Source organism: Symphalangus syndactylus, chromosome 14, assembly GCF_028878055.3.
Source record: "Symphalangus syndactylus isolate Jambi chromosome 14, NHGRI_mSymSyn1-v2.1_pri, whole genome shotgun sequence".
Taxonomy (NCBI): Eukaryota; Metazoa; Chordata; class Mammalia; order Primates; family Hylobatidae; genus Symphalangus; species Symphalangus syndactylus.
This window is the reverse complement of record NC_072436.2, coordinates 66,364,972-66,392,774: the sequence shown is the minus strand read 5'-3', so window position 1 is coordinate 66,392,774 and position 27,803 is coordinate 66,364,972. Positions and strand designations below refer to the sequence as shown.

The following is a 27,803-nucleotide window of genomic DNA, read 5'->3' as shown; positions in this document are numbered from 1 at the left end:
TGATGCACCCCACCCTGCACCCTAGACATGGACCTGTCCTGCAACGACCTGACGCGGGTGCCCGAGTGTCTGTACACCCTCCCCAGCCTGCGCCGCCTCAACCTCAGCAGCAACCAGATCACGGAGCTGTCCCTGTGCATAGACCAGTGGGTGCACGTGGAAACTCTGAACCTGTCCCGAAATCAGCTCACCTCACTGCCCGTGCGTCTGAGGCCCTCAGTAGGGGGATGGGAGGGAGGCCATGAGCCTGGCCCTGACCTCCCACCCCTGCCCGTTTCCCCTCCAGTCAGCCATTTGCAAGCTGAGCAAGCTGAAGAAGCTGTACCTGAATTCCAACAAGCTGGACTTTGACGGGCTGCCCTCGGGCATTGGCAAGCTCACCAACCTGGAAGAGTTCATGGCTGCCAACAACAACCTGGAGCTGATCCCTGAAAGTCTCTGCAGGTGCTGGGCAGGGCTGGGGCTAGCAGGGGCACTCCCAGCACAGAGAACCCCAGGATTATAGTCAGGGCCCACCCTGTGGTCTGTGTAAGTCAGACAAAATGAAGATGGGTTAATTCACCTTTTCTTTTTTTTTTTGAGACAGAGTCTCTCTCTGTCGCCTGGACTGGAATGTAGTGGTGCAATCTCGGCTCACTGCAGCCTCCGTCTCCCAGGTTCAAGCGAATCTCCTGCCTCAGCCTCCTGAGTAGCTGGGATTATAGGCGTGCGCTACTACGCCCGGCTCTTTTTGTATTTTTAGTAGAGATGGGGTCTCACCATGTTGGCCAGGCTGGTCTTGAATGCCTGTCCTCAAATGATCTGCGTGCCTCAGTCTCCCAAAGTGCTGGGATTACAGGTGTGAGCCACCACGCCCAGCCCAGTTAACTCACCTTTGTGGATGAAGACCACAGTCCCATGCCAGCCATTCCCAACTTGAGCTCCTGAGAGCACCCGTGGGAGGGCACTGTTAGGGACAAGGCCACATGAGGTGGGAACGCAGTGTTGCTTCCCTCCCCTTCTGGAGATCACAGTGCCCATAACATGGTCTCTTGGCTCTGAGAAGTCCTTCAGGCAGAGAATGGAGACCCCCGCCAGTTCCTCTGACCCTACCTGCCTCCTCTCCCCAGGACTAGGGGTTTTCTTGCCCACTTCCCCTTGTCTGTCACCTCCCTGAGGCCCTGGCTGGCCCTGTCTTCACAGGTGCCCAAAGCTGAGGAAACTTGTCCTGAACAAGAACCGCCTGGTGACCCTCCCAGAAGCCATCCATTTCCTGACGGAGATCGAGGTCAGGCATGCTGGGTTTGAGAGGGCTCAAGAGAGACAAGCAAGGGGTGTGCCCTAGAGCAAGGGGGACCCAGCAGAGGCCTCCTGAGGGAGGTGGCCAGTGCCAGGGTGCCCGTGGGGAGAAGGTGGGCCCCACCTCCCTGCATCCAGAGTACACTCCACAGTCTCATTTAAGCCCCCAGCTAGCCCCAGAGGTGGGTGGGTGGAGAACCCAGTTCCCTGACCTCTCAGCCCTGGCGGCTACAGACAAAGCAAGAAACTGGATTGGTGTGTCTGGGAAGTGGGACCCAGGCTCAGTGCCAGCTCTGCTCACCCTACGGGGCAGGTCCTGGATGTGCGGGAGAACCCCAACCTGGTCATGCCGCCCAAGCCCACGGACCGTGCTGCTGAGTGGTACAACATCGACTTCTCGCTGCAGAACCAGCTGCTGCTAGCGGGTGCCTCTCCTGCTACCGTGGCTGCGGCTGCAGCTGGTGAGTGGGGAAAGGTCTGACCTTTGAGCAGGGGCTCCTCTCCAGGCCTCGAATGACACATCTGTAAATTGGGTGACATACAGCTTTCTGGACCCTGGTGGGTGGAGTTGGCCCCTGGTTGGTCGCATGCCCAAGGGGGCGGCAGGCCCAGTGAGGGCTCAGCTGTTTGCCCCTCCCCTAAGCAGGGAGTGGGCCCAAGGACCCTATGGCTCGCAAGATGCGACTGCGGAGGCGCAAGGATTCAGCCCAGGATGACCAGGCCAAGCAGGTGCTGAAGGGCATGTCAGATGTTGCCCAGGAGAAGAACAAAAAGCAGGAGGTAAGCCAGGCCAGGGCTGGGACAAGGCAGGGAGCCTTAGCTTCTGCTGAAGGCTGACCCTGGCCTTGACCCTGGCCAAGAGGGACAGGGAGTGCTGGGCAGAAAGAACAGCTGTGCAAAGGACCTGAGGTGTGGGTAGCAAGTAAAGACTGGCCTGAGTGGCTTCACAGAGTCAAGCCATGCTCTGTGACTCTGCCTCCAGGAGAGCGCAGATGCCCGGGCCCCCGGCGGGAAGGTGCGACGCTGGGACCAGGGCCTGGAGAAGCCCCGCCTTGACTACTCTGAGTTCTTCACGGAGGACGTGGGCCAGCTGCCCGGCCTGACTATCTGGCAGATAGAGAACTTCATGCCTGTGCTGGTGGAGGAAGCCTTCCACGGCAAGTTCTACGAGGCTGACTGCTACATTGTGCTCAAGGTGAGGGCTGGGCATGCTGTTAGGGGCCATGTGGCCCTTCCTCTAAGATGGCTCAGTCCCCAACTCCAGAGTTTTGTTCAGGGAGGCCAGGTGGGAGATGGGCAGGCTGCAGGAGGTGGTCCAGGCACAGGGGCAGTACAAAGCCCCTGGGGCTGGGAAGCCTGTGCTGTTCATAGTGGCGTCTCCGGGATGACCGGAAGGCCAGGATGAAGGCTGATGTGGCCGGTGCCTTGGCTTCCAGACCTTTCTGGATGACAGCGGCTCCCTCAACTGGGAGATCTACTACTGGATTGGTGGGGAGGCCACACTCGACAAGAAAGCTTGCTCTGCCATCCACGCTGTCAACTTGCGCAACTACCTAGGTGCTGAGTGCCGCACTGTCCGGGAGGAGATGGGCGATGAGAGCGAGGAGTTCCTGCAGGTGCCAGCCCGTTAAAATTGGGGGTGGGCAGAGTGAGGGACCCAGGGAACTCTGGTGCAGGGGCAGTGGGCCCAAGGCAGGTAGACAGAACAGGTGGGCAGGCAGGGAACTGGGGTTAAATGGGGCGGATCAACGATACTGTGCGGGACCTAAGGCAGACCGCAGGGTGAGGTCTAAGGTGGCCAAAGCCTAGGTCAGCAAAGGAGAGTTCTGGAACACGGGGCAGAATTCAGCTGGGCAAGGATAAGGGTACAGGCTGGGCACGGGAGCTAGACCAGTGGGCTGACATAGGGGAGCTGAGAGTAGGGTGGAAGGGGTGTTGCCAAGAGCAGTGAGGAGGCAGGGCCAAAACCTGTTATTAGGAGGCTAGGACACACCTGGATGCCAAGGAGGTGGGGCCAAGGGCGGGACCAGAGTCCAGTCTTGAATAAATTACTGAGCAGTGTTAGCTGCCAGCTGGTTACACCCAGACATATGTTCGCATGTACACACACGTGGAGTTTATGCACACACCCCCCCCCCCGAGTTTTATTAACCCACATTCACCCAGGTTTCCACTCTTCCATGAACCCATTTGCTTGTATACCCTGATATGCGTGCATCTAAACATGCTGCTGGCATCTTTACACACGTGGGTGAACGCGTCCGTATTTTTCATACATCCCAACACCCCGATGTGTGTATGTTTATAGGCACAGATGTGTATGTTTTATTTTTAGACAGACTCGCTTTGTTGCCCAGGCTGGAGTGCAGTGGCACAATCTTGGCTCACTGCAACCTCCGCCCCCAGGGTTCAAGCGATTCTCCTGCCTCGGCCTCCCAAGCAGCTGGGATTACAGGCATGTGCCACCACGCCTAGCTAATTTTTGTATTTTTTTAGTAGTGATGGGGTTTTGCCATGTTGGCCAGGCTGATCTTGAACTCCTGACCTTAGGTGATCCACCCACCTTGGCCTCCCAAAGTGCTAAGATTACAGGCGTGAGCCACCGTGCCCAGCCAGATTTTTTTTTTTTTTAAGACAGAATTTTGCTGTTGTTGCTCAGGCTGGAGTACAGTGGCGGGATCTCGGCTCACTGCAACCTCCACCTCTCAGGTTCAAGCGATTCTCCTGCCTCAGCCTCCCGAGTAGCTGGGATTACAGGCATGCACCACCACGCCTGGCTAATTTATGTATTTTTAGTAGAGACAGGTTTTCTCCATGTTGGTCAGGCTGGTCTCCAACTCCTGACCTCAGGGGGTCCACCCACCTTGGACTCCTGAGGTGCTGGGATTACAGGCATCATAGATTTGTAGCACTCAATTCACCTGTACTCAACTCTGTACCCAACCTGAGGGGCAGTGGTTGTTGGGGGAGGGGGCAGCTCAGTGATGAAGAACCACACCCTCACACACACAGGTGTTTGACAATGACATCTCCTACATTGAGGGTGGAACAGCCAGTGGCTTCTACACTGTGGAAGACACGCACTACGTCACCAGGTGAGGGCGTGTGGGCAGTGGGGGGCATGGACCTGGAGTCTGCTGGCAAGGGGTGGAGGGGAGGGTGTTGGGGCTAAGTTAGGCCCTTGGTGCCTACACTGAGCCACTCTTGCCCTGCGCCCAGGATGTATCGTGTATATGGGAAAAAGAACATCAAGTTGGAGCCTGTGCCTCTCAAGGGGGCCTCTCTGGACCCAAGGTGATCCCCAACAATGTGAGGTGGGGGTGCTTCACCCTTAGCCTCCTCCCCACCAGTGGGGGCAGGTGTGGGCCCCTTAGAAGAGGAGGCCCTCTAGCAACCCCTTTAACTCTTGCCCATGAGCTTGGTGGGGGGGTCCCTGAGGCTTACCCAGAAACCCCATAGTGAGGGATTTTTTTGGTGGGGTCAGGAGCATGGGGTGACCATTGCCTCATGCCCCATCAGAGCTCCTTCCTGCCCCTTACTGTCCAGGTTTGTTTTCCTGCTGGACCGAGGGCTAGACATCTACGTGTGGCGGGGGGCCCAGGCCACACTGAGCAGCACCACCAAGGCCAGGTACGAGGACACCGTGGGGTCTTTTGTGTGAAGGAAAGGGGTGCGAGCCTCGCTCATGACTTTGCATCCTGCTGTCAGGCTCTTTGCAGAGAAAATTAACAAGAATGAGCGGAAAGGGAAGGCCGAGATCACACTGCTGGTGCAGGGCCAGGAGCTCCCAGAGTTCTGGGAGGCACTGGGTGGGGAGCCCTCTGAGATCAAGAAGCACGTGCCTGATGACTTCTGGCCGCCCCAGCCCAAGCTGTACAAGGTGAGCCCTGCTGCTGAGGCCCACCTTGGCCTCCCAAGTTCACCCACCGACTGGGGGAATGGGCTACACACCGATGTAGTTGGCTGTGGGGTCCATCTCGACTTTGGTGGGGGGAGGGTGCCACCTTCTGGACAAGGAACAGTATGAGCAAAGGTCCGGAGGCTGCTTTTGAGAAGTAGCTAGGAGTCTTTCCAGGATGGTGGGGCCGTAGGGGAGACAGAAGCACCTAGTGCCAGGGCTGGGAACCTTGGCTCAATTATCCAGATTCTTGTGAACAGGAAAGGGACAAGTTAATTAGAAATGGCGTGAAGGGCCTGGAGAGGGCAGTCAGGGAAAACACCATTTAAAAGCCCTTCTGAAAGGATCTCTCTAAAAAGACCTTGAAGGGGAGGGGGAAACAGAAGCAGTCAGTGAACCATGCTGCAGGGCAGGGCTGGTTCCAGAGCAGAGGGCTGTGTGGGTGAGGTTCCTGTCTCCAGACCCCTTCCCTGCCATGCTCATCCTTCCTGCCAGGTGGGCCTGGGCTTGGGCTACCTGGAGCTGCCACAGATCAACTACAAGCTCTCCGTGGAACATAAGCAGCGTCCCAAGGTGGAGCTGATGCCAAGAATGCGGCTGGTAAGAGATGCAGGAGGAGGGCGCGGGGCCAGATCCCTCCCCGTTGGCTGGGCTTTGACCTCCAGACTCCCGGTCCGCAGCTGCAGAGTCTGCTGGACACGCGCTGTGTGTACATTCTGGACTGCTGGTCCGACGTGTTCATCTGGCTCGGCCGCAAGTCCCCGCGCCTGGTGCGCGCTGCCGCCCTCAAGCTGGGTCAGGAGCTGTGCGGGATGCTGCACCGGCCACGCCATGCCACGGTCAGCCGCAGCCTCGAGGGCACCGAGGCGCAGGTGCGCTTGCAGCTTCGGAGGCCCCTCCCCAGGATCCTTCGCACCCTGACATGCCCTGACCCCTGTGGTTCCACTACCTCCCTACAGAGCTGGGCCCAAACCCACCTCCTCTTTGCTGACTCTGCTCAGGCCCCGCCCCCTCTGCAAGCTGTCCCTCCTATTCCTACCTCCGTGGCCAAGGCCCTGCCTCCCAAGCCCCGCCCTAGATCTCCCTTGGGTCCCGCCTCAAGCCTGGGGCTACTTCGTCCAACTCTAACCTTAACCATGCAGCACCTCTCATGGCTAGTTGATGGCCTCCCTGACAGGTGTTCAAGGCCAAGTTCAAGAATTGGGACGATGTGTTGACGGTGGACTACACGCGCAACGCGGAGGCCGTGCTGCAGAGCCCGGGTCTCTCCGGGAAGGTGAAACGCGACGCCGAGAAGAAAGACCAGATGAAGGCTGACCTCACTGCGCTTTTCTTGCCGCGGCAGCCGCCCATGTTGCTGGCTGAGGTGGGGGCAGGGCCGGGGCCGGGTGGCGGGCCGAGGGCGGGGCCTATGCGCAGAGCGCGCTCAGACCTGCCGCGGGGCGGGTCCTTGCCACCCGCAGGCGGAGCAGCTGATGGAGGAGTGGAACGAAGACCTAGACGGCATGGAGGGTTTCGTGCTGGAGGGCAAGAAGTTTGCGCGGCTGCCGGAAGAGGAGTTTGGCCACTTCTACACGCAGGACTGCTACGTCTTCCTCTGCAGGTGCCGCCTCAGCACTCCCTTCCCCAGGTCCCTCCCCTGGTGTTGGGGGCTCGAGCCCCTGCTAACAACCCTCCAACCCGGCAGGTACTGGGTGCCCGTGGAGTACGAGGAGGAGGAAAAGAAGGAAGACAAGGAGGAGAAGGCCGAGGGCAAAGAAGGCGAGGAGGCAACAGCTGAGGCAGAGGAGAAGCAGCCGGAGGAGGACTTCCAGTGCATCGTGTACTTCTGGCAAGGCCGTGAAGCCTCCAACATGGGCTGGCTCACCTTCACCTTCAGCCTGCAGAAGAAGTTCGAGAGCCTCTTCCCTGGGAAGCTGGAGGTGTGCCTGGCAGCCCCGAGAGCCCGAGGCCAGGCGGAGGGGTGTGGTGGGGCCCAGACCCAACGAAGGTTAGGCTCCCGAGGGGCAGTTGGGGGTCCAGGGAGCTGCCCCTAACACTTCCACATCCCCAGGTGGTACGCATGACGCAGCAGCAGGAGAACCCCAAGTTCTTGTCCCATTTCAAGAGGAAGTTCATCATCCACCGGGGCAAGAGGAAGGCGGTCCAGGGCGCCCAGCAGCCGAGCCTCTACCAGATCCGCACCAACGGCAGCGCCCTCTGCACCCGGTGCCTGGCTGGGGGAGGACACAGTGGCGAGCAGGGGTCAGGGAGCCAGGCCTGACTCCTTGCTGATGCCCCATCCCTTCCACAGGTGCATCCAGATCAACACCGACTCCAGCCTCCTCAACTCTGAGTTCTGCTTCATCCTCAAGGTGGGGTTGTGGGTGTGAGCCAGAACTCCGTGGACCAAGGGGTGGGGTGTTTGGGGGCTGAGTCAGCTGCGAACACCCCCACCCCCACCCCTGCATACTCCCCAGGTTCCCTTTGAGAGTGAGGACAACCAGGGCATCGTGTATGCCTGGGTGGGCCGGGCATCAGACCCTGATGAAGCCAAGTTGGCAGAAGACATCCTGAACACCATGTTTGACACCTCCTACAGCAAGCAGGTCAGGAGGCGGGTGGGCGGGCAGGCGGGCACAGAGGGGAGCCAGGGCAGGCAGGGGCCCTGGGCTGAACTGGCCTTTCCCGCAGGTTATCAACGAAGGCGAGGAGCCTGAGAACTTCTTCTGGGTGGGCATTGGGGCACAGAAGCCCTATGACGACGATGCCGAGTACATGAAGCACACACGGCTCTTCCGGTGAGGCCAGGGCCCCGACCCTCCCCTCAGTCCTGGCACTGCTGCTTATGACCTCCGGCCTCACCTTGACCCTTGATTCCCAGGTGCTCCAATGAGAAGGGCTACTTCGCAGTGACTGAGAAATGCTCCGACTTTTGCCAAGATGACCTGGCAGATGATGACATCATGTTGCTAGACAACGGCCAAGAGGTGGGATGCTGCCACTGGCCCTGCCCATCCGAGGAGGCGCCCATAGACTTATAAATGGGAATTCTCGGGCCAGGAGCAAGGGGGTGTTCCCAGGCACCCATGCGACCGTATCTCCCCTGCTGCCTCCACAGGTCTACATGTGGGTGGGGACCCAGACTAGCCAGGTGGAGATCAAGCTGAGCCTGAAGGCCTGCCAGGTGAGCTGGGTGGAGGGAGGGCCGAGGTGGGCCTGTGGGCAGAGCAGGGTCATCACCCAAGGCTCGCTGTCCCCTTGCCAGGTGTATATCCAGCACATGCGGTCCAAGGAACATGAGCGGCCGCGCCGGCTGCGCCTGGTCCGCAAGGGCAACGAGCAGCACGCCTTTACCCGCTGCTTCCATGCCTGGAGCGCCTTCCGCAAGGCCCTGGCCTAAGACAGGCTGGCACAGCCCCAGGCTTGGTGAGGAAGAGGAAGGGGCCTCATCCACTGTCTGCTAGCAAAGAATGTACTCAGGTGACAACGCCTGCTCCAGCCACGTCCGGTGCCACAGTCCCCAGTAGCCTCAAGCAGCACCAATGGGGATGACCCTGACAGGTGCCCTCAGGGGTCTGGGAAATCCAACTCCCTCCGCAGTGTGAAGCCCCCTCACTCTTCCGCCAGGGATAAAGCAGATGTGGCTGCCCTTTAAGAGATATTAAATGCTTTTATTTTCAATATTAAAAATCAGTATTTTTAATATTAAAATGGTGCTAATTTTAACAAAATGACAGAAAAAAACCCCAAGGTACAATCTACAGGGAAACTCATCTTGACCCCCCCACCCCCCCGACACACACACCTGACTAGGCCCCAGTTGTGGGTGCCCAGCAGAGCTCCCAGTCACATTCGTGCCCACACACACACTCATGACAGGCTGGGGACTGGCCCAGGAGCAGGTACCAAAATAGTTTTAGAAACAACTAACTGTCCAGCCCAGGCGCTAGAAAAATACTCTTTACAGGGCTGGGCGTGGTGGCTCACGCCTGTGAGCCCAGCACTTTGGGAGGCCGAGGTGGGCGGATCATGAGGTCAGGAGATCGAGACCATCCTGGCTAACACAGTGAAACCCCATCTCTACTAAAAATACAAAAAAAATAATTAGCTGGGCCTGGTGGCGGGCGCCTATAGTCCCAGCTACTCGGGAGGCTGAGGCAGGAGAATGGCATGAACGTGGGAGGCAGAGCTTGCAGTGAGCAGAGATGGGGCCACTGCACTCCAGCCTGGGCGACAGAGCAAGACTCCGTCTCAAAAAAAAAAAAAAAAAGAAAAAGAAAAATACTCTTTGCAAAATGAGAGGGAAGGATGGTGTGTGGAGGGGGAGGTGGCACAGGTGCTGGGCCCCACCTGTCCTCCTCCCTAGGCAGCGGGCCCCCAGGGCAGCCAAATGCCTGGAGGAGGGCTCAGTTCTGGCCCAGGTCCCAGGCCCACACCCTGGGGCTGGTGCTGCTGCAGGGCCCAGGGTCAGGCGGGACAGGACAGCAGGTCCCAGTGGAGCCTACAGGTTAGCAGGCGTGGTTCTGTGTTAAGGGGCCAGGCAGGTGCCAGGGATCCAGCACTCCAGCTCCGAGCAGGGCAGGTGGAGGTCGGGATAGTTCTGGCCTTCCTGGGAGAGGGAGAGAAGAGGTATCAGCAGAAGGTGAGGGAGGGCAAAAGACGGCAGATGGATTGCCACAGCAGCCAGACCACACAGGTGCTGCCACTGTCTCCTCTGCAGGGCAGGCATGGCCCTTCAGTGACCGCCTGAGATGGGCTTGCTGAGTCTCCAGGTGGGTATCCAAGCGCTAGGCCGCATATGCCCCACTGAGGCCAGGGAGAGGCACCAGACAAAGAGCTGGGAGGTGTCCATGTCCCGTGCGGGGTGAGGCTGGCTATGGCCTACAGTCAGGTGGCTGGGAGTACGAGGCAGCAAATGCGCTGGGCAAATCTATGGGTCCCAGATCTAGGTGAGGATCCACACAGACTCAGGCAGGGGTAAGTCAGCCACTTGCTGGGCCCAACCGATGAGACCTGACCTCGTGCACCTCAGTGATCTCATCTATGAAATAGGCTGGCCAAACCAGCTCCCAAGCCCCAAACTACTGCCACCTCTAAGTGGTTTAATCTGGTCTTGTCCTAACCACCACCTGTCACATGCAAGGGCTGAGGAGCTGGCCCTGCTTTTCTAATACCCAACCATGACACTGGTGTCTGTGTGAGCCCCAGAAGTCCCCAATTAAGGCACTCCATGGAAGGCAGCCAGGTTTCAGAGAGTGCCCCCATCACATGGGCCTGCCAGGGTCTCAGGTGGAAGACCAGGGCCAAGTGGTACCCAGACAGGGGCTGAAGAGGGTGGACGTTGCCAGTGGTGAGGACCAGGGCCCCACCCCTGCAGCACCTCATTTGATCAGGATGGCACAGGCATGGGCCTCGTCTTCTGCCAGGTTCCTCAGGTTCTTCTCCGACTCCTCCGAGGAGCTGCGAGATGGGGATGGTGCTCAGGGGTGGGGGCTGGGGAGCCCCTGGCAGCCCTGGGGAGGGAGACCTAGGGGACAAGGCAGCCCCTCCTGTGGACCTGCCCACCAGCCTCACCCCAGGAAATCCTTCACATCGTCCACTGTGACGTCCCCTGTCATGTCCAGCGTGGTGTCAGCACTGGTGGCTGAGTCGATGGACATGGGTGAGAGTGCAGCCTCAGGTGGCTCTGGGGTGTCTGCAGGGAGCAAGTGATCAGCCCCTACCAGGACCCTTAGCACCCTCTGCACCTGGGGGCCTAGGGACACAGACCCAAAGGCAGCCCATGGTGAGGGGTGGCACCAATGAGCACACAACCACCCATCTCCTACAGAAGCCTCCCCGATCCGAGCTATGTGAGTCCTGACTCCCATAGTCCTGGCCTTGTGGGGCCAGGGTCTGGACCCCTTTCATGCCCCCCTCACCAGGTCCCTTGCTGTGGGCTGGATCAGGGCTTCCATCAAGGCTCTGTGGGGCCAGCAGGATGCTTGGGGTCCCGTTAGCCTGGCTCAGCTTGGGTGACTCTCGGATCCTGTAACTGCAGAGATGGGGCCATGATGGGGACCACAGGTGGATGACTTGAGGCTGGCACGCTAGATCCTTGCCCTCCCACTCCCAAGCCCAGGGAAGGCAGATCTCGGGGGTGGGATGAGACCTGGCCCTGGTCACAGGTCCCCCAGGCTAGGGGCTGCCCCTCCACACACCTGGCCTGGGTGGCATCACGGGGCCAGTTAATGTCCAGAGAGCACAGCGGCTCTGTGATGTTCCGGGCACTTAGGGAGAAGCGTTCAAATTCTGACGGGGATATCAGGTAAAAGCCTGGGTGGGCAGAAGAATGAGGAGTGCAGTTAGGAGATGCCACCAACCACAGCTCCTCCGTGGCCTGGGCCTGTGCCCATCCAGAGTGCCCTTCCTGCTCCCAAGCAGTACTGGCCCCGCTCAGCTCGTTTGCCTGAGGAAGGCCTCCTCGGCCTCTGCCCCGCCTCACCTTGGCCATGGCGCGTAAAGACGCACGAAGCTATGCCGCTGATGTCCTCCTTCCGGATGCAGGAGTAGTGCACCTGGGGCCGCAGGCCAGGCACCGAGAAGACGTGGACGTCACCCAGGTTGGTGAGGCATGCCAGGCAGGTCTCAGCATAGTCCTCGCAGGCCACACTGGCAAACGTGGCCAGTGCCACCTTGCGCACACGACAGCCCTCATGGGCCGTCAGCTTGAACTTGGTCTTCGCGCTCACCTTGGGCAGTGTGAACACCTGACAGCAGATGGCCGGTGAGCACAAAGCCTGGCCCTGTCCTCATCCCCAGGGCCCCTCACCCTCATGGCTGCTGACCCACCAGCCCCCACCACAAAGCCCAGCTGCATGCTATGTGGCCTCCCCTGCCTGTACACCTGGCTGCCCCACTAAACTCCAGACTTCACACCGTACTCCAGAAACCTCCCAGGCCCCCTCTCGATCTGTGACAAAATCAATCAGAGTGCCAAGGTTATGGGGCTGGTGTCCCCACCAAACCTAGAGTTCTTTCGAGGCAGAGCCCCTGGGGACTGGGCTCAGGGGTCTGGGCAGGGTACAGGAGCCTTGTGGGGCACAGAGAGATTTCTGCCCTCCCAGGGGAACTCAGCAGGCTGAGGGGGCATCAGAGTTCTTGGGTAGGAGTTCTCTGCTGGCTGGGAGTGTTTTCTGGGGTGCAAGGGAATTAGGGTCCCAACAGTGGGGGACACAGGCAGGAAGGGTTTCTAGAGGGTTCAGTGGTGCCCATGAGGTTGGGGCCGGGAGGGGAGTCCCCCACAGCCCACAGTGGCTCACCTTGAACTGCTCCTCAGATGCAATGAGCACAGCGTGACCACCCTGCATGTCAGGTGCTTGCGCCAGGTCCCGTGAGGCCTCGTAGGGCTCAGGCAGTGGGCGGCCACGCCCGTCCAACACAGCAATGGCCACCACAGGCGCCCGGTGCATCAGCTGCACCTCCTTGCCCAGCACGGCCTCCACCGCTTGCTCAGGCCGCTTCTCACCACCCACTGCTGCTGCTGGCACCTCCAGCGCATAGGCGAACACGGAGCCTGAGTTGGTGCCAGCCCACATGGTGGGCCCGTGGTGGGCCCCTGCAGAAAACGAGTGCGTAGGAGGGTGCTCCCTGTGGGCCAGGCATCTCCCCTGTGGTCTTCCCACAGACTGCAGGTCCCTCCCTGCCTCTCTTGTACCCCTGCTTCCTAACTATGACACTCTGGGACTCAGGGCTGGTTCCCTCCTGTCCCATGCCTCCCTGGTGACCTCCAGCCTCAAGGCCTGAGACCCCAGCTCTATGCTGCTGACTGCAGTCGGAGCCCAGGATGCAGCCCTCCTGCAGAGGCCCAAACAGTTGTAGCACATCTGCACAGGATGCTGATGGGCACCCAAACCAGACCCTGAGCCCTCCAGCTCCATCCCACTGCACCCTCAGCCCCCATCTCAGTAAACGCAGCTCCATCCTAGCATCACTCAGGCCCCAAGCCCCACAAGACCCCGACTCCTGTCTCCACCCCCGTGTCCCCTTGCTAGTCCTGTTGACAGGTGTGCCTTGTCTCAGCCCTGCTTCACCCCCATTGTCTTCAGTGTGTTCCCTACGTGGCAGCCAGAGGAAGCCACCAAGCCTGGGGACACCTAGGACGCCCATCCATCGATCCTGCTTTGCCTGTGTGAACTAAACCTCTGGGGGACAAGCTCTAGTGGAGAATCGGAGCCCAGCCCAGCAGAAGCAAGAGCAGACTCACGACCTGCTCCCTGATGACCCGATGGATCCTGAGGCAGGAAGTGTCTGCACAACTCAAAACATGCCCAACAGGAACCCCAGCCGGCCATGAACATGAACCCATCAGCCTTCTCAGGCCAGTGGAACAAGTTAAAAACCCCAGGCTGTCCTCTTCTGGGTCTTTGTAGTCAAAAAAACAAAAAGCCAAAGAAACCCCCGCCTCTAGCTGCACCCGCCACATCCAGACAGTGGGAAAATCCACTGCACAAATGACCGTCAACAAATAAATGGCATCAGAAAGCTGAGCTCGTAGACCAAGCAGATGACACTCCGGAATTCACATCGGTTCTACAGGGCATGATGTGAGCAGTGGCTGTCAGTGACATCTGTCAGGAACACGCTGAAGTACTTGTGTCTGGGTTTTCGTTTAAAATACCCCGGCAAAAAAAACAGCAAAGAGTGTGGGGGAGGGGGGCAGACTCTGCAGGGGCACATGGCTGGTGGCAGGCATGTGAGGTATGTGGGACAACTTTGCACCTCTCTATTTTTGTGTATGTTTGAAATTCTCCCATTGTACAAGTTCAAAATCAATCAGTGACTCAATCAACAAACCCAGGACCTTCCCAGGGCTCCCAGGCCACTGAGAATCAAAGCCAGGTCCTCAGCCTCTGGCCAGCAGCAGTACCTCCCTGAGCCACACACCTCGACCCTCACCTGCTCCACTCCAGCCAAGTGGCTGGGCAGCTGCCCACACACATGCCCGGCTCGGGGCCTGGGCACTGGCTGGTGCCCCTGTCATCCACCAGGCCTCAACCTCCCTTCTCCTGGCTCAGATCTGAGAGGCCCACCCAGCTCACTCAAAAATCCCTTACCATCCAGCTCCCTCAGGGAGACTGGAGGTGACCCGGCAGTCCCCCTGGGGGAGCTGGATGGTAAGGGTTTTTTTCTGAGACGGTCTCACTCTGTTGCACAGGCTGGAGTGCAGTGGTGCGATCTCGGTTCACCACGACCTCCGCCTCCCATGTTCAAGCAATTCTCCTGCCTCAGCCTCCCAAAGAGCTGGGATTACAGGCGCCCACCACCATGCCTGGCTATTTTTTGTATGTTTAGTAGAGACAAGGTTTCACCAAATGTTGGCCTGGTGGGTCTCAAACTCCTGACCTCAGGTGATCCGCCCGCCTCGGCCTCCCAAAATGCTGGGATCACAGGCTTGAGTCACTGTGCCCAGCCACCTCCTGGAAGGTGCAGTCCCACCACCTCCCCTGCCACCACCCATCTCCCAGGTGGCCACCTGAGGGCAGCCTTCCCAACCCTTGCCCCGTCCCTGACCCTGCCTTACCATCTCGAAGGAATGTGTCGGCAAAGTATAGGCAACGCACGACGCCTGACAAGGAGTCATCGGCAGAGCGGGGTTCAATGCGGCGCTGCACGGGCGTCATCTCCACATCGTGGGGGCAGGCCTGCTCAGCCAGCTGTGCATTGGCTTCCTGCAACTGCCAGGTGGGGGCTCCTGAACACCATCTCCTTAGCGCCCCAGTGGCTTCATCCTGCTTTGTGCCCTACGTTCTGTTACCATTCCTCCACCACCCAGCTCAGCTCATCCATCCCTCTGGAGGGCCCAGGGGCTGCCGAGGGAGGAGCACTGAGCTAACCAGGCCCCAGGGGTCCCAGGCCAGGGCCAGGCCAAGGCATGGGACACAGGCACAGCTCCTGTGCAGCCCACCCCAGCTCACCTTGCTGCTGGCATTAGCAGCCCGCTTCTTGCCCGAGACACGACTCTTGCGAATGCGCCGGAAAGACTGGCGCAGCGACTTCTTGAGAGACTTCACCCGGGAGAGCGGCCCCTCCATGGCCAGGGAGTCGTTGGGGTGAAGAGTGCACCTGGGGGCAGACAGGGTCCAGTCGTGCTATGGAGCAGCCTCCTGGAGCAGCCACCACACTCCTGCTGGCCTGTAGAGGCACCCAGGTCAGGGAGTCACAGCCCCTCTGGCACAGTCCTGTGGACCCAGCTGCAGGTGGTGCTGAGAATGTCCTTCTTGGAGCTGCCAGGTTATTTCTTATGGGGCAGTGGAGGTTAGTGGGGCCTTTGCCACACCAAACACTAGAGGTGGAAACGGAAGCCCAGACCCCATCTCGCTGGGGGCTCCAGCTGCCCAGCCGCCCTCACCCCACACACCTGGCCAGCACAGGGCTCTTGCGCTGGTAGTCGAAGAGGCCAAAGCCATGACTGGTGCCAAAAGCCACGAGGCTCCACTCGGTGTGGAGTGTGACAGCGGTTACAGCAGCTGGCGGCAGGCACTGCACCAGGACACGGGGCTGGAAGCCAGCAGGCCAGGGCAGCGGCACCGTGCGTGGGCTCAGCCGCTCGTGGCCCTTCCACGTGAAGCCCTCGCGGTCCTGGAGGAGGTCTATGATGGCCACGCTGACCGCCTGCTCCACCGGCACATCACTAAGCTCCAGTACCAGCACCTGAGCCCACAGCCAGGCAGGGGGAGCTTCAGCGCAGGGGAGGGGCTGCCCTGGGCCCCACTAAGTCTGTAGCCTCTGAAGCAGCCCCAGCCACCACCAAGGTAGTTCTAGGACTGTCTTCAGTTCATCAGCTAAACAAGCACTCACTCAATGCCTACTGTATACCAAGGCCCTCGCTGAGCACAAGGAACACAGTGGTGACCAAGACACACTAGTCCCTGCCCTCTGCGGGCAAAGTGTCTACCCTTACCCCGAGCCTCTATCTCCCATTTAGCAATAAGGACACAATGAGCACCTCCTGTATGTCGGTGTGAGTGCCGCAGCACAGCACTGACATGAGTTCCCGCCCCTCAACACTGTGGTTCCCCCAGCAACAGGCCCACTTCCCATCTGTCCTCACCCCAGCCAGCCCTACCCAGAGCCCTATTCCCACCTTGGCTTTTGCCTGTGCCAGTCCATCTCCCTTTCCACCAGACTCTCCAGTTCATCTCTTCCAGAAAGCCCTCCCTGACATCTCCAACCCAGGGGGACACCCAGCCCTACCTGGCCTGCAGTGCCGGCCACCACCATCTGGGCTGTGTACTTGCAGAGAGCAACCTTCTGCACGCCAAGCCGGGGATCGTCACTGTAGGGATCAAAGCAGCCCACCTAGAGGGATGGGAAGGAGTAATGAGGCCAGGCAGGGTCGGGACCAGCTCATCAGGGCCAGGGGAGGGGCCCACCTTGCGGAAGGGTGGCCAGTCGTCCTCGGCAGCCTGGGTCAGGCTGTCAGCATGCTCACAGTCCGTCTGGAAGAGGCCAGCTGTGCTCAGCTTATAGAGTGGCCGCAGCGCCACACCCGAGGCATCCCAGAACCTCACGGTACCATCCTCATGGCTGCAGGGAGGGCAGATGTCAGGGCTACCCCTGGGTTTCTGGGAGGCTTGCACACCCCTCCATTCACTCATCTGATGACCACTCACTAAACACCTACTGCACATGCCAAACACTGACCGGAATCCTATTGTTACAAAAAACAATAGGCACCTACTGTATACAGCACAGGTGCACTGTGCACCTGCTATAGGCCACGCCACATGCACCACATGCACCTGGCCCTTTAAACCAAACAGGGTGGAAATGACCACCCTGATTAACAGGAGGTGGCAAAGGGGGACATGTAGAGAACAGAGGACTATGGGGGTTCTGCCTGCACTGGAGCAGCCATCAGAGGTGATCAAGAGCAAGGCAGTCACAGAACAGAGCATGGGGCATCCCGGGGGAGGAGCTGCATGGGGCCCGAGGCAGCCATGTAGGTGGAGGAGCAGGAAGACTGCAGAGGCCGGGAGGAAGCAGGGAGGGGGCAGGGGAAGGAGTAGATAAATCTAGGGCGCAGCCTTGGGACATAGCTGCAGAGCCCAAGCAGGGCCCCGGGTGGTGGTGAAAGCCCAGAGCCAGGGCGTGAGAGGTGTGTGACTGTGGGGGTGGCTGAGACTCACTCCAGCAGCCCTGAAAGCCACAGCAAGCTCTTCAGCAGGGAAGGGCACACCAGAGTCAGAGGGCTGAGGGTCCCAGCACAGGCGGGAGTGGGGGCAGGGCAGGAAGTTGAGGCCTGAGTCACCGGGCACGTCAGCGCCCGCCAGGCCCAGGCTGGGCTCTCTGGCACCTTCCCTGGGCAGCTCAGCGTGGGCCAGCCCAGATTTTCCAGTCCCAGGGCAGGCAGACTGGGCGGGTGGAGCCCTGGGGCTTGGTAGAGCTCAGTTCCAGGCCAAAAGGCAGATCAGGGCAGCACCTTGAACCAAGGTCCAGGGAGGTTTCATTCCAATCCACCTTGGGCGAGGAGGAACTACCTGGTCCCACCAGGGGCCAGGCCTGAGTCTCCTGGCACCTCTACACCCACCAGGCCCAGGATGGGCTCTCCCCCAACAGCAAGGGGCCCACTCACCCACATAAGCACGCACACCTACCCCGTCAGCAGCAGCCCTCGCTGTGATGGCTCCTGGGCCAGGTTTCGGCCCCCAGTGATGGGCCAGCTCTGGGAGGGGGTGGCAGAGATGTGTGCACAAGGTTAGGACAAACATCTTCTCCCTCTCACTCCGAGCATGGCACATGCTGACCTCCAGGCCTAGAAATGAAACACTCTCCCTCTCCTCAAGACTCCACCCCGTAAGACCCCCCTGATCCCCGCACACACCAAGGCACTGGAGACAGGCTGGGGGCTCTGCTGCTCGCCAGCGCTCACGATGCGGGCCCACAGCTTTGCGGGGACATTGGCCACGTGGGCCGAGCAAGTGATTGCAGACGAGTGCAGCGGGGCCAGGTATGGGGCAGGCACAGCTGGCCAGCCAGGAGTCTGCAGGTCCAGCACCACCAGCTCCTCTTCCAGCAGCACAGCCAGGGCCTGGGGGTCATCAAATTCTGTGGGATGGAGGGAGTATGGGGTGAGCACAGCCATAGGTGGCAGAGGGCACCAGGTGGGGCTGGGAAAGGGTAGGGTATGGCAGGGCACGCACCATCCTCGGGCTGTGTGCTGTGCACTGTGAAGAAGTCGATGATGCGGGAGGTGAAGTCCAGCGTCACCAATGTCTCGGCTCGAAGCACACTTACACAGTGGCGGTCACCATAGCTGGCACGGGGCATGCCACCACTGAAGATGATAAAGTGGCCCCTGTGTGCGGAGGGAGGTGTGTGAGCCATGAACCACCTGGGTCCAGAGCACATACTGCACAACCCAGGGAGAGCCCACCCTTCCAGCCCCCTAGCCACACCCAACTCACATCGGACACCCTCTCCCTCGACCTACCCGGATTCACAGTTCCGCCACAGAATCTTGTTAATGGCCTTGCAGGGAAAAGGGCCTGAGGGGTGGGACAGAGTCAGACCAGACTCGCTGGTGGTTCTTAGCAATTCTGCCATTCCTGCTCTGCCCTCCACTGCTCTCTACCTTGCAGCTGCCTCCTACCTCCCCGGGAAGTAGGGGGGAGGCACACTGCCCCCAGACCACCCCCACCCCCGGGGGAGTCACTCCTCAGCCAGTTTGGCTTGGCTCAGTGGCGCCCCCTCCCATCACCATCCTCTGGCTAAGGCGTCCCCAGCACTCACCGTAAGGTGTGGTGGCTACCGTGGGCTGCAGCGTTGGGGAGCTGCCGGCATCCACAGACCAGACAGCATAGCTGCCATCGCTGTGTGAGCTGACCACAGTGCTGCTATCACGCCCCCAGCATAGGCTCTCCAGCTGCTGCAGGCAACCAGGGGCAGGCAGGCAGGCATGAGCCATGGTGGGCATGCATAAGGGGCCCAGGCTGAGGGGACACAGGCCTCACCCACATACCTGGTTCCCCAGGAAGACATGGTCCACACACTGTGAGGCCTGGTTCCAGATGACCAGCAGGCCCCGGCTGTAGCCAATGAGAATCTTCGTGGGGTCCCGCAGGTGTCCCTGGAGCGACTCCACGGGGCCCAGCGCCTTCCCACAGCGGTAGTCATCTGGCACGCTGTGGAGGAAGGCAGGTGAGCCAGCAGAACCTCCCGGGCACACTGTGTGTGCTGGGAAGCCCACCGGCCTCTTACTTGCGCAGAACCTCGCCTGGGGCAAGCGTCTGCCCCTCGAGCAGGGTCAGGGTGGTAACATCCAGGAAGAAGACACTGCTGCCCTCAGTGCCCAGGGCTGCTATGTCGCTGGCAGCCACCAGCAGGACCACTGTGACTCGGGTAAGGCTGAGCGGAGCACTGCAGGGAACAAGGGGAAGGGAGTGAGGGTCCCAGCCCATCCACCTGCTGAGGTGGAGTGTGAGGGGCTGGGCCACTGCTGATAACTCATCACTGGCCCCACAGCACTCACCAGGGCCTACTTACAGAGCCACCCCAGGAAGGCATGTGTCATAATCAGCCCGCTCAATTATTCATCTGGATGTCAGCAGGGAGATGGATAAAAATAGGGTCCCTAGGTCTTACAGACTGGGCTCCCAGCTCCTCCCACCCACCAGGAGAGGACAGCAGGAACGAGGGCATTGCCCAAGCCAGGACCAGGAGCTCCCCGCTGAGCCCCTCCTAGGAATCCCGCTGCCAGCCCTCAGACATCTCCTGACTTCGCAGGAGGGCCCCAGATACCCCTGTCTGCAGAAGCTGGGAGGCATCAGGAATCCATCCCTGGGTTGGTACTCCCCTTTTCCAGCTATTTCAGGCAGGGCTGGGGAGAGAGATGCCCCATACTCTCACTCAGCTGGGGCATGCTGCCAGCACCTTACCAAGCACAGCCCATGGGACCCTCCTTGCCCTCAACCCTGCCCTTTCACCTATGCACAGAAAGGCCTGTCTCCTACCCACAACTGAAGAGGCCAGGGGACCCTTGCTGTTACTAACTGGCTTAGGCCCTGCCCCAAACCCCCAGACACCCCCATCATTGCAGTAAGTGTAGTGCCAGGCCTCAGGTCCTAGGAGTTTGGCATATAATGCATGTACCTCCTGCTGCTCACAACATTAATTACCTGCTCACGACGGACTCAACCCAAACCTCCCATTTAACCTGAAAAGTTCACAGAGTATACCTCAGTAAAGCAGGGTCGAAAAGCTGCAGCCTGGGACCCAGGCCCAGCTCAAGGCATCCCGCCCTGAACCGCTGCCCGTCTCCATGCTGCCTTTGCACAGCAGGTTCCCACAGCCTCCCCCAGATCCTCCCTGCCCGATGGCTGGCCCCAGCCAAGTTCTCCAGTACCTGGCACCATCAAAGCCGGGCCGGCTGGGCAGCTGGAAGCTGAGTGCTTCTTCCAGGTGGGCACAGCCATTATGGTGGACAATCTCCCAGAGATGCAGGCTGCTGTCATCAAGCAGGGTCAGGAGGCGGCCCTGGTGTGTGAGCAGAGATGAAAACTAGGCTGGCCCAGCGGGGTGAGTAGATATGGGGGCCACAGGGAGCTGGCCAGTGGAAAGCAGAGGCTCACCTGGCCGGGCAAGAAGTGCATCTGTGTGACGGTGGCTGCATCCCGGTGCAGGCCTGTGAACTCCACGCCAGGTGCACCATAGCTGAGGGTGGCAGGTCAAGGTGGAAACAGGCATGGACCAGCAAACCACAGTGAGGGAGACACCCAAGGCTCCTCCTTAACCCAGACTATTCCAGTGGGCCCCAGCATGGGCCTGACCATCCAGGAGTCCTCCCTGAAGAACGGAGGTCCCCTCCCTAAAGCTCCCACTCTGCACCCCTACAGTATCCCCAAGATCAGTGTGCAGGCTCCACTCACTCCTGCAAGTCGGGTGCTGCTATAGGACCTTCACTTCCTGTAAATAGGGCCAGTGACTCCCACCTTACAGGGCTGTTGCAGATCAAGTGAGAATAAACACACCCAGCAGGCTTGGCCTCAACCTGGTGAGGCCACTCCACTTCAGCTCCATGTGTCTATGGGCTCTGGGAGCTGCACCTTGCCGGATGGGATCAGGCAGGCCAGAGGTGCAAGGCCAGCCCTGGACAAGAAAGCCAGGGGGCAGAAGAGTCCAGGCTGCCTTTTCCCACAGCTGCAGGCTAAACTTCAGCTATGGGTAAGAAAACCCACCTCCTCCAGTGCGGTGGCTCACTCCTGTAATCCCAGCACTTTGGGAGGCTGAGGCAGGTGGATCACAAGGAGTTGAGGCAGGTGGTCCTCAGGAGTTGAGGACCAGCCTGGCCAAGATGGTGAAACCTCACCTCTACTAAAAATGCAAAAATTAGCTGGGCATGCTGGCAGGCGCCTGTAATCCCAGCTATTTGGGAGGCTGAGGCAGAGAACTGCTTGAGCCCGGGAGGCAAAGGTTGCAGTGAGCCAAAATTGTGCGACTGCACTCCAGCCTAGGCGACAAAGAGCGAGACTCTATCTCAAAAAAACAAAACAAAAAAAACCCCACCTCCCTCCAAAGCAGGCAGCCAACAACTTCCATCATGAGGGAGGAGAGACCCCAGCCTGCCCATTTAACAGATGAGCTCACAGAGACTTGGAGGGGGTGGGTGACCTGCTTGAAGTGCCCAGTGCCAGTGCCTGAGTCCCGGCAACTCCAGGGCTGATGGTGGACAGCAGGGCCTGAGAGGGCCCCACGACAGAGGGTGCAGGGAGGAGTCAGCAACGTTGCCCCGGTGACAACACAGGAGCTGTTGCCTGGAGCTTGAGCTGAGATTCCCTACAGGAGCCTGGCAAGAAACCCCGAAGAAGGGACAAAAGAGGGGACAGGAGCAGCTGGGCGGGAACCAGGGTCGTCAAGGAGATGGGGCCGGCCTGGCAGGGGGAGGGGCAGCTTCTAGTGACCAGGGCTGGCCCTCTCCAGCCTCAGTTTCCCAACCCAAGGGACTCCAGGCAGTGGCAGTCAGGGGAAGAAGGGAAGAGGACCCTGGGCTCCAGCCTCCTTTCTGAGGCTCAGTTTCCTCATCTGCACTTCAGGTTCTTTTTGAGCCTGAGGACAAGTGCACTGGAGACCCCAAAACAGGAGGGACACCTGAAGGCTGCAGGGACACACGTGCTGACGCAGCGCAGCACCACAGGAGTGGGAGCAGCAGGCCAGGCAGCGGAGCATTGTGGGGCCCAGAGCACTGCCACACTCACCAACAGGTGCTGCTGGGGCCATGGGAGAGAAGGGGACATCTCATCCCATCCACACTCCCCAGAGTAGGCAAAGAGCTCACAAACCACAGGCTCAGAGTCCCACCCTTGCCTGGCCAGTGCCCCCAGCCCTGGGGTGAGGAGACCCCCATCCCACACCCTCCCCTTTCCCAGCACTGACACATTTTCTGGGAACTGATGTCTGAAACCAGGATACTGAAACCCAGAGGGCCACACAGGAGGGGTAGGGGTCAGCGCCCCTCACCAGGCTGCCATCAGCCAGACCCTGGCGCCTCAGCTTCCCCAAGAGCAGTTGGGGTGGGATTCTCCAGGGCCGGCAAGGAGACACTGAGCTACCGGCCTGCCCCCACCCCCACCCCCGGCCTGCAGGGAAAATGCTCGCTTTGTGTGGCTCACACAGCCCATTGTGCAGCAGCTAGGATCCAGGTGGGGGCCGTACTGCGCTCACCATGCCGAGCCTGGCACTGCCCCCAGCCCCCTTGGCTGAACACATGTGTCTTCACATTCACACATGTGTGCATCGGCTCACCAGGGTCCCCAGCCCACCTGCCACCCTCCAGGGGTATCATAGCCCAGCCCCCCTGCCTGGCCTCCCCAGAGTTGCTAGGACGATGGCAGGGTCACCTAGGTAACTGGCTGGCTGACATGTAGTAAGCGACAGCTGTGCTACTGCAAACTGACCCCCCCACCACCAGTCTCTCAGCAAAAGGACCCCATCATCTCTGCACAGTTGTCTCAGGTACAGAAGCCACGCCAACCTCCACCAAGATCCCAGTACCTATTGTAGCACCCGCAGAAGCCCCCACTACTGCCCATCAGAGCACCTCTGTCCTCCTCTTGAGCTGGACACTGCCAAGACTGGGACCCCAGAGCACAGGGAACTACAGACAGGTGGTCCTGAACAGACCCTGAACACCTGTCCTGCAAAGGATACATCTTGACAGCCCCAGACCTGGTGCCGATGGCCATGATGCGAAGTTCGGGGTCGAAGGCCAGGGCGCTGGGCTGATTGGGGAAGCCATGCTCCACAGTCTGCGAGGAGGGGAGGGCTGCTGGGGGTAAGCACTCCCAGGTACCTCTGCCGTGGCCCACCCTGAGGCCCACCCCAAGGCAGCCTCCAGGGTCTGCAGCTGACACACTGGGGATAGGAGGCAGGTCTACTTGCTCTGTGCCTCAGCGTCCTCAACTGTGAAATGGGTTATCATGCCTCCAGTTGGTGGGGAGGTGGCTAAACCCCTGGGTTCCACCATGACTGTACCGCGTGCATAGCCCACAGAGGCCAGCCCTTTGCCAAGCCCCTGTGCCCCTCAATGCACACAGGCTCACGTGGACCCCACTGCATGGAGGCTCCAGCAACAAACAGGTGAAAAAAGGCTCACAGAGGTGCAGGCACTGACGAGGCCCCACCTGCTCGAGGCCCCACCTGCTCGAGGCCCCACCTGCTCCGCACCCCATTTTTAGAGGCACAGACTAAAGCTTGGGGAGGAGTCCCGCAAGATGTCTGTGACACTCCCCAAACACAGGCCTGAGTGGAGGTCAGAGGTCAAGGGACAACACCCAGGATCAGCTAGGCAGAGGCTTTTGACTCCTCCCAGACACAGGGAGACACAGGCCCAGAGAGAGGTAGCTTTCTGCCTGGACCCTGAAGGCATCTTCCCACCTCCCCACCGGCCAACAGCTGGGCAACATGACTCCCATGCCCATCAGCAGCGGACACGGTGTTAAGGGGGTTTGTGTGCCCAGAGTGTCGATGAAACAGCTCCCTACCCGCTCCCCTGCCCCTTTCACAGCGCGCCCTTTCTGCACCAGTCTCCTGTCTTTGGCCTGGCTGTGCCCTCCCTGGGAAGCCTACGCAGCTGAGCTCCAGCCCCATCCTGAACACCAGTGTGCCGGACACCCACGTGGGCCACTGGTAACTCCTTTTATTTTGTTGTTGTTGTTATTTATTTTTCACTTTTACCACTGGTAATTCCTGACCCACTGCCTCAGGAAGACGCACATTTGTAAGAAACCCCAGTTCCCAGCCTATAACCCCAACCTCCCTCCCTGCCTGCCTCCGCCCATCCAGGTGGGGACTGAGCCCTCTGGGCAGCTGGTTTGGTCATGGCCTAGCTGTCTGGCCTTGGGCAAGTCACAGTACTCTCCAAGCCTCAGTCTCTCATCTGGGCCCTTGGGACAGTAAGCCCACCTAAGGACAGAGTTGGAGATTTGGCTGGGGCTTCTCTCTCCCACCAATAATACCACGCCCTTGCTGCACCTGACCTTGTCTAGCCAGTCCCTCACTACAACCAGGGTCCAGAGACGGGACATTGCATCGCAAATCCCTGCAGCCTTCCCACTTTACAAACCAGGAAAGGAGGTTACATGTACTGTCCAGCATCTGCTTCCCTCATACCCCACATCCAGTCCATTTCTGAGCCCCATCAACTCAGTTTCAAAACACACAGAAGTCACCCCCCTCCCTGCTCCAGGCCCCACCGTCACGCACCTGGATTGGTACTCACTACAGTCTGTTCCCACAGAGGCCAGAGGGATCCTATGAAAGCCACAGCCAGATCCTTGTCCCTCCCCTGCTCAGGATCCTCCTGGGGCTCCCAGCTAAGGGAGGCTTGTGCCTCAGGGCCTTTGCACCTACTGCCCCTCTGCCTGGAATGCACTTCCTCCAGCACTTCCTGTCGCTTGAGAGTAACCTCCTCAGAGAAGCCTCCCTAGGCCACCCTGGCTGCAGCAGCTGCCCTGGCCACACCTCCCACCCCCTAGCCCTGTTTTATTTGATCCACAGCACTGGCTACCATCCTAACTACAGTCTATTTTACTTTTTTGTTTTGGCTTTTCACTTTCTCCTGCACGAGTATATCAGCCACCTGAGTTAAGAGATATTTGTCCTTTTTGGTAACTACTGTTGTCCCCAGCACCTTGGAGACCTCACACACAGTGGGGCTCAGTATTAACAGAGAAGGCACATTCCACAGGTGATGTGTAGGCTGGACTGGGATTTGAACCCAAGGCTCGGAGTCAAAAGTCCCTGCTCACTCTTGACCTGTCTCCCACCCCCCAAACTCAGGAATCGGGGCCTATTCCCTAGCAATGACCTATTACCCACTTAGGTGACTAAGTCCCTTCCCCAAGACCACCCCACTTTCCACCACTGCTGCCCACGCTTCATCCTCAGTGGAGGGCCCTTACTTTCCGCCACCCCAAGGCTAGCCAGAGTGGGCTGAGCTTCACCCCCATCTGTCTCCAGTCCTCACTGCACACCCCAATTCACTGGCTGAAGAAATGACATTTAGGCCAGGCATGGCAGCTCATGTCTGTATTCCTAGCACTTTGGGAAGCCAACATGGATGGATAGATAGCTTGAACCCAGGAGTTCGAGACCAGCCTGGGCAACATGGTGAAACCCCATCTCTACAAAAAATACAAAAACTAGCCGGGCATGGTGACACGAGCCTGTAGTCCCAGCTACTCAGGAGGCTGAGGTGGGAGGATCACCTGAGCCAGGGAGTTGTGAGGCTGCAGTGGGCTGTGATTGTGCCACTGCACTCCAGCCTGGGTGAGAGTGAGACCCCGTTTCAAAAAAGAAGTGACATTTAGCCCTGTGCTTGTTGCTGCCTTTCCCTGAAGGGCCATTCTCCTTTCACCTCACCCTCATAGCCTCCCCGGCACAGAAAACAGGCGCCATCTGGGGACCACGGAGCACCAGCTTCCCTTCTGGGCCCCTCTCAGGTTCCTGGCAGGTTCTCAGCCCCCGTGTGAGGGTCCTGGCAGCTCTCACCAGCAACCACTGTAGACCTAGGCAGGGAAACCCTGAGACATCCCAGCGCCTCCACCACTCCAGGTCCAGCCGTCCCAGAGCCTCCTCCAAGACAAGGGTCTCCTTAAGGCAGCCCAGGGCGCCTGGCACAACACTGGCCCAGGACCACAGCAGCCCCTTGGAAAAATCCCTGCCCCTCAAGGCTAAAATCCAACCCCACTGACACAAGAACTCAAGAAAGATATTGGTGCAGCTCACTCTGTGACTCTGGGCAAGCCGTCACCCCTCTCAGAACCTCAATTTTCTCATCTGTATTTTGAAGATAACTCTAATTTCGAAGAGCACTGAGAGGCTCTGCGATCAGTGGGCTCTGGGGTAAGAATGAGGACAAAACCAACACCCCCAGAGGAGTGAGCCAGGAGTGGGCTGAGGCCCTGCTCTAACATCAGTGCAGAGGGAGGCGGGGGCTGAGGAGGCCCCTTTCCCTGGCCCCTAATGTCCCACTCCGGGAAAAGGAAGGAAAAGCCTTCACCTCACTCCACCTTGGTGCAGACAGGCAGCACAGCTGGCCCATGTGGCAGAGGGAGCCAGGGCCCGCAGTATGGAGAAAAGTAGCCTCATTTCACAGCTAGGGAAACTGAGGCCCCACGATGTGAAGTGCAGTGTAGTACACAGCCAGGCATGTCCCCTGGACTCGGAGCCCCAGGCAGGGCAGAGCAGGGCAAGGCAGAGCCTGGAGCAGTGGGGGAAGGAAGGAGAGGCTCCTTGAAGGGATTTGCCAGCCGCACCCCCGACAGCTGCCTCACTCCCACTAACTCTCTCGCCCTCCTGGGTGCCAAAGCACAAAACAAACCGGGGCCCAGGGCTGTCCCAAGGGCCAAGCAGGGACGCAATGGAGCCCCTAAGAAAAAGGATAAAGAGACAGAGAGTGAGTGACAGAGAAGAGGTCGAGAGACTCCACACAGACAGAGACACGCAGGGAGAGACAGGCAAAGAAGACTCAGAGACGCAGAGGCAGAAAGAGAAATGAGAGGCAGAGAGATAAAGGGAGACAGGCAGAGATAGGAAGGGGCAGAGGCAGAGACACCCCCACCACACACACAGGCACAACTGGGGCGAGACAGCCGGTCAGCGGCTGAGAAAGAGAGACAGAGACCCAGAGACAGGCAAAGAGTCTCAGAGACAGAGAGACCCAGACACACAGAGACTGGCAGAGCCAGGGCCAGAGCGGCCCGCAGAGACTCGGGGAGCAGACACGGAAAGTCGGCCGGAGACCCAGACCCACCCAGAGTCCGAGCCAGAGCGGGGCCCGCCGAGGGGGTGCGCGGCCCGGCCCGGCCCCCGCCCCGCACCGCGCTGCATGCCAGCCCCCGCCCCCTGGGCCCGACGTGGCTCCGACCCCGGGCCCCCAGCCCGGGCCCCCGTCCCGCCCCCTCCCGCCCGAGCCCGGGCCGCCGCCCCACCTTGTTGAAGGCGAAAAGCTCCTGCTTGAGCTTCTCGCGCTGCGGGTCAGCACCCTGCCGCCGGAACCGAAACTTCATCATCTTGCGCCCGACTGCCGGCGCCACCGCCGCCGCCCGCAGGATGCGCCGCGCGGCCCCGCCGGTCCTGAGGCGCGGGCGGGGCCCCAGGCGGCCCG

The 27,803-nt window shown here is 59.7% G+C and overlaps 2 protein-coding genes across 13 annotated transcripts in view; one reads left to right on the top strand and one right to left on the bottom strand.

The window, feature by feature from the left end:
• The window catches only part of FLII (FLII actin remodeling protein), a 14,164-nt gene extending 5,295 nt beyond the window's left edge, over window positions 1–8,869 (top strand). For 3 of the 10 annotated variants that reach the window (XM_055241353.2, XM_063617824.1, XM_055241351.2), the window contains 23 exons: window positions 26–201; window positions 287–444; window positions 1,183–1,267; window positions 1,592–1,739; window positions 1,922–2,058; window positions 2,261–2,473; window positions 2,715–2,894; window positions 4,291–4,373; window positions 4,498–4,572; window positions 4,825–4,908; window positions 4,987–5,158; window positions 5,672–5,776; window positions 5,857–6,048; window positions 6,354–6,542; window positions 6,640–6,779; window positions 6,864–7,098; window positions 7,230–7,384; window positions 7,470–7,530; window positions 7,636–7,764; window positions 7,850–7,956; window positions 8,040–8,145; window positions 8,277–8,342; window positions 8,424–8,869. In XM_055241353.2, the coding sequence (XP_055097328.1) occupies window positions 26–201; window positions 287–444; window positions 1,183–1,267; window positions 1,592–1,739; window positions 1,922–2,058; window positions 2,261–2,473; window positions 2,715–2,894; window positions 4,291–4,373; window positions 4,498–4,572; window positions 4,825–4,908; window positions 4,987–5,158; window positions 5,672–5,776; window positions 5,857–6,048; window positions 6,354–6,542; window positions 6,640–6,779; window positions 6,864–7,098; window positions 7,230–7,384; window positions 7,470–7,530; window positions 7,636–7,764; window positions 7,850–7,956; window positions 8,040–8,145; window positions 8,277–8,342; window positions 8,424–8,558 (3,131 nt within the window). In that variant the 3' untranslated portion in view covers window positions 8,559–8,869. Of the gene's footprint in view, window positions 1–25; window positions 202–286; window positions 445–1,182; window positions 1,268–1,591; window positions 1,740–1,921; window positions 2,059–2,260; window positions 2,474–2,714; window positions 2,895–4,290; window positions 4,374–4,497; window positions 4,573–4,824; window positions 4,909–4,986; window positions 5,159–5,671; window positions 5,777–5,856; window positions 6,049–6,353; window positions 6,543–6,639; window positions 6,780–6,863; window positions 7,099–7,229; window positions 7,385–7,469; window positions 7,531–7,635; window positions 7,765–7,849; window positions 7,957–8,039; window positions 8,146–8,276 lie in introns of all 10 variants that reach the window. The other 7 variants (XM_055241352.2, XM_063617825.1, XM_055241354.2 and 4 more) reach the window with 3 other exon arrangements.
• Window positions 8,809–27,803, bottom strand: LLGL1 (LLGL scribble cell polarity complex component 1). 3 transcript variants are annotated; one of them, XM_055241355.2, is made up of 23 exons: window positions 27,628–27,803; window positions 23,345–23,442; window positions 20,770–20,851; window positions 20,544–20,674; window positions 19,400–19,558; window positions 19,161–19,323; window positions 18,932–19,067; window positions 18,633–18,687; window positions 18,343–18,497; window positions 18,024–18,247; window positions 17,797–17,864; window positions 16,573–16,726; window positions 16,394–16,498; window positions 15,558–15,850; window positions 15,115–15,262; window positions 14,721–14,874; window positions 12,460–12,755; window positions 11,643–11,907; window positions 11,359–11,473; window positions 11,080–11,192; window positions 10,733–10,853; window positions 10,539–10,618; window positions 8,809–9,767 (listed from the first exon to the last, which is right to left on the bottom strand). In XM_055241355.2, the coding sequence occupies exons 1-22, from the start codon at window positions 27,706–27,708 to the stop codon at window positions 10,540–10,542; spliced, it is 3,195 nt and encodes a 1,064-aa protein (XP_055097330.1). In that variant the 5' UTR covers window positions 27,709–27,803; the 3' UTR covers window positions 8,809–9,767; window position 10,539. The 3 variants fall into 3 exon arrangements, with proteins under 3 accessions (XP_055097330.1, XP_055097333.1, XP_055097332.1); XM_055241358.2 differs by having other exon boundaries at window positions 11,080–11,186; window positions 27,628–27,792; XM_055241357.2 differs by having other exon boundaries at window positions 14,721–14,868; window positions 27,628–27,792.

Excerpts from the sequence above, each read along its gene's own strand:
- LLGL1 (XM_055241355.2), bottom strand. The coding sequence starts at position 27,708 with ATGATGAAGTTTCGGTTCCGGCGGCAGGGTGCTGACCCGCAGCGCGAG. Across the intron at positions 15,851-16,393 it reads TGGCCGGCACTGCAGGCCAG|GTGCTGGTACTGGAGCTTAG; the intron begins GTAGGGCTGGGT and ends CTGTGGGCTCAG. Across the intron at positions 11,908-12,459 it reads CATCTGAGGAGCAGTTCAAG|GTGTTCACACTGCCCAAGGT; the intron begins GTGAGCCACTGT and ends ATCTGCTGTCAG.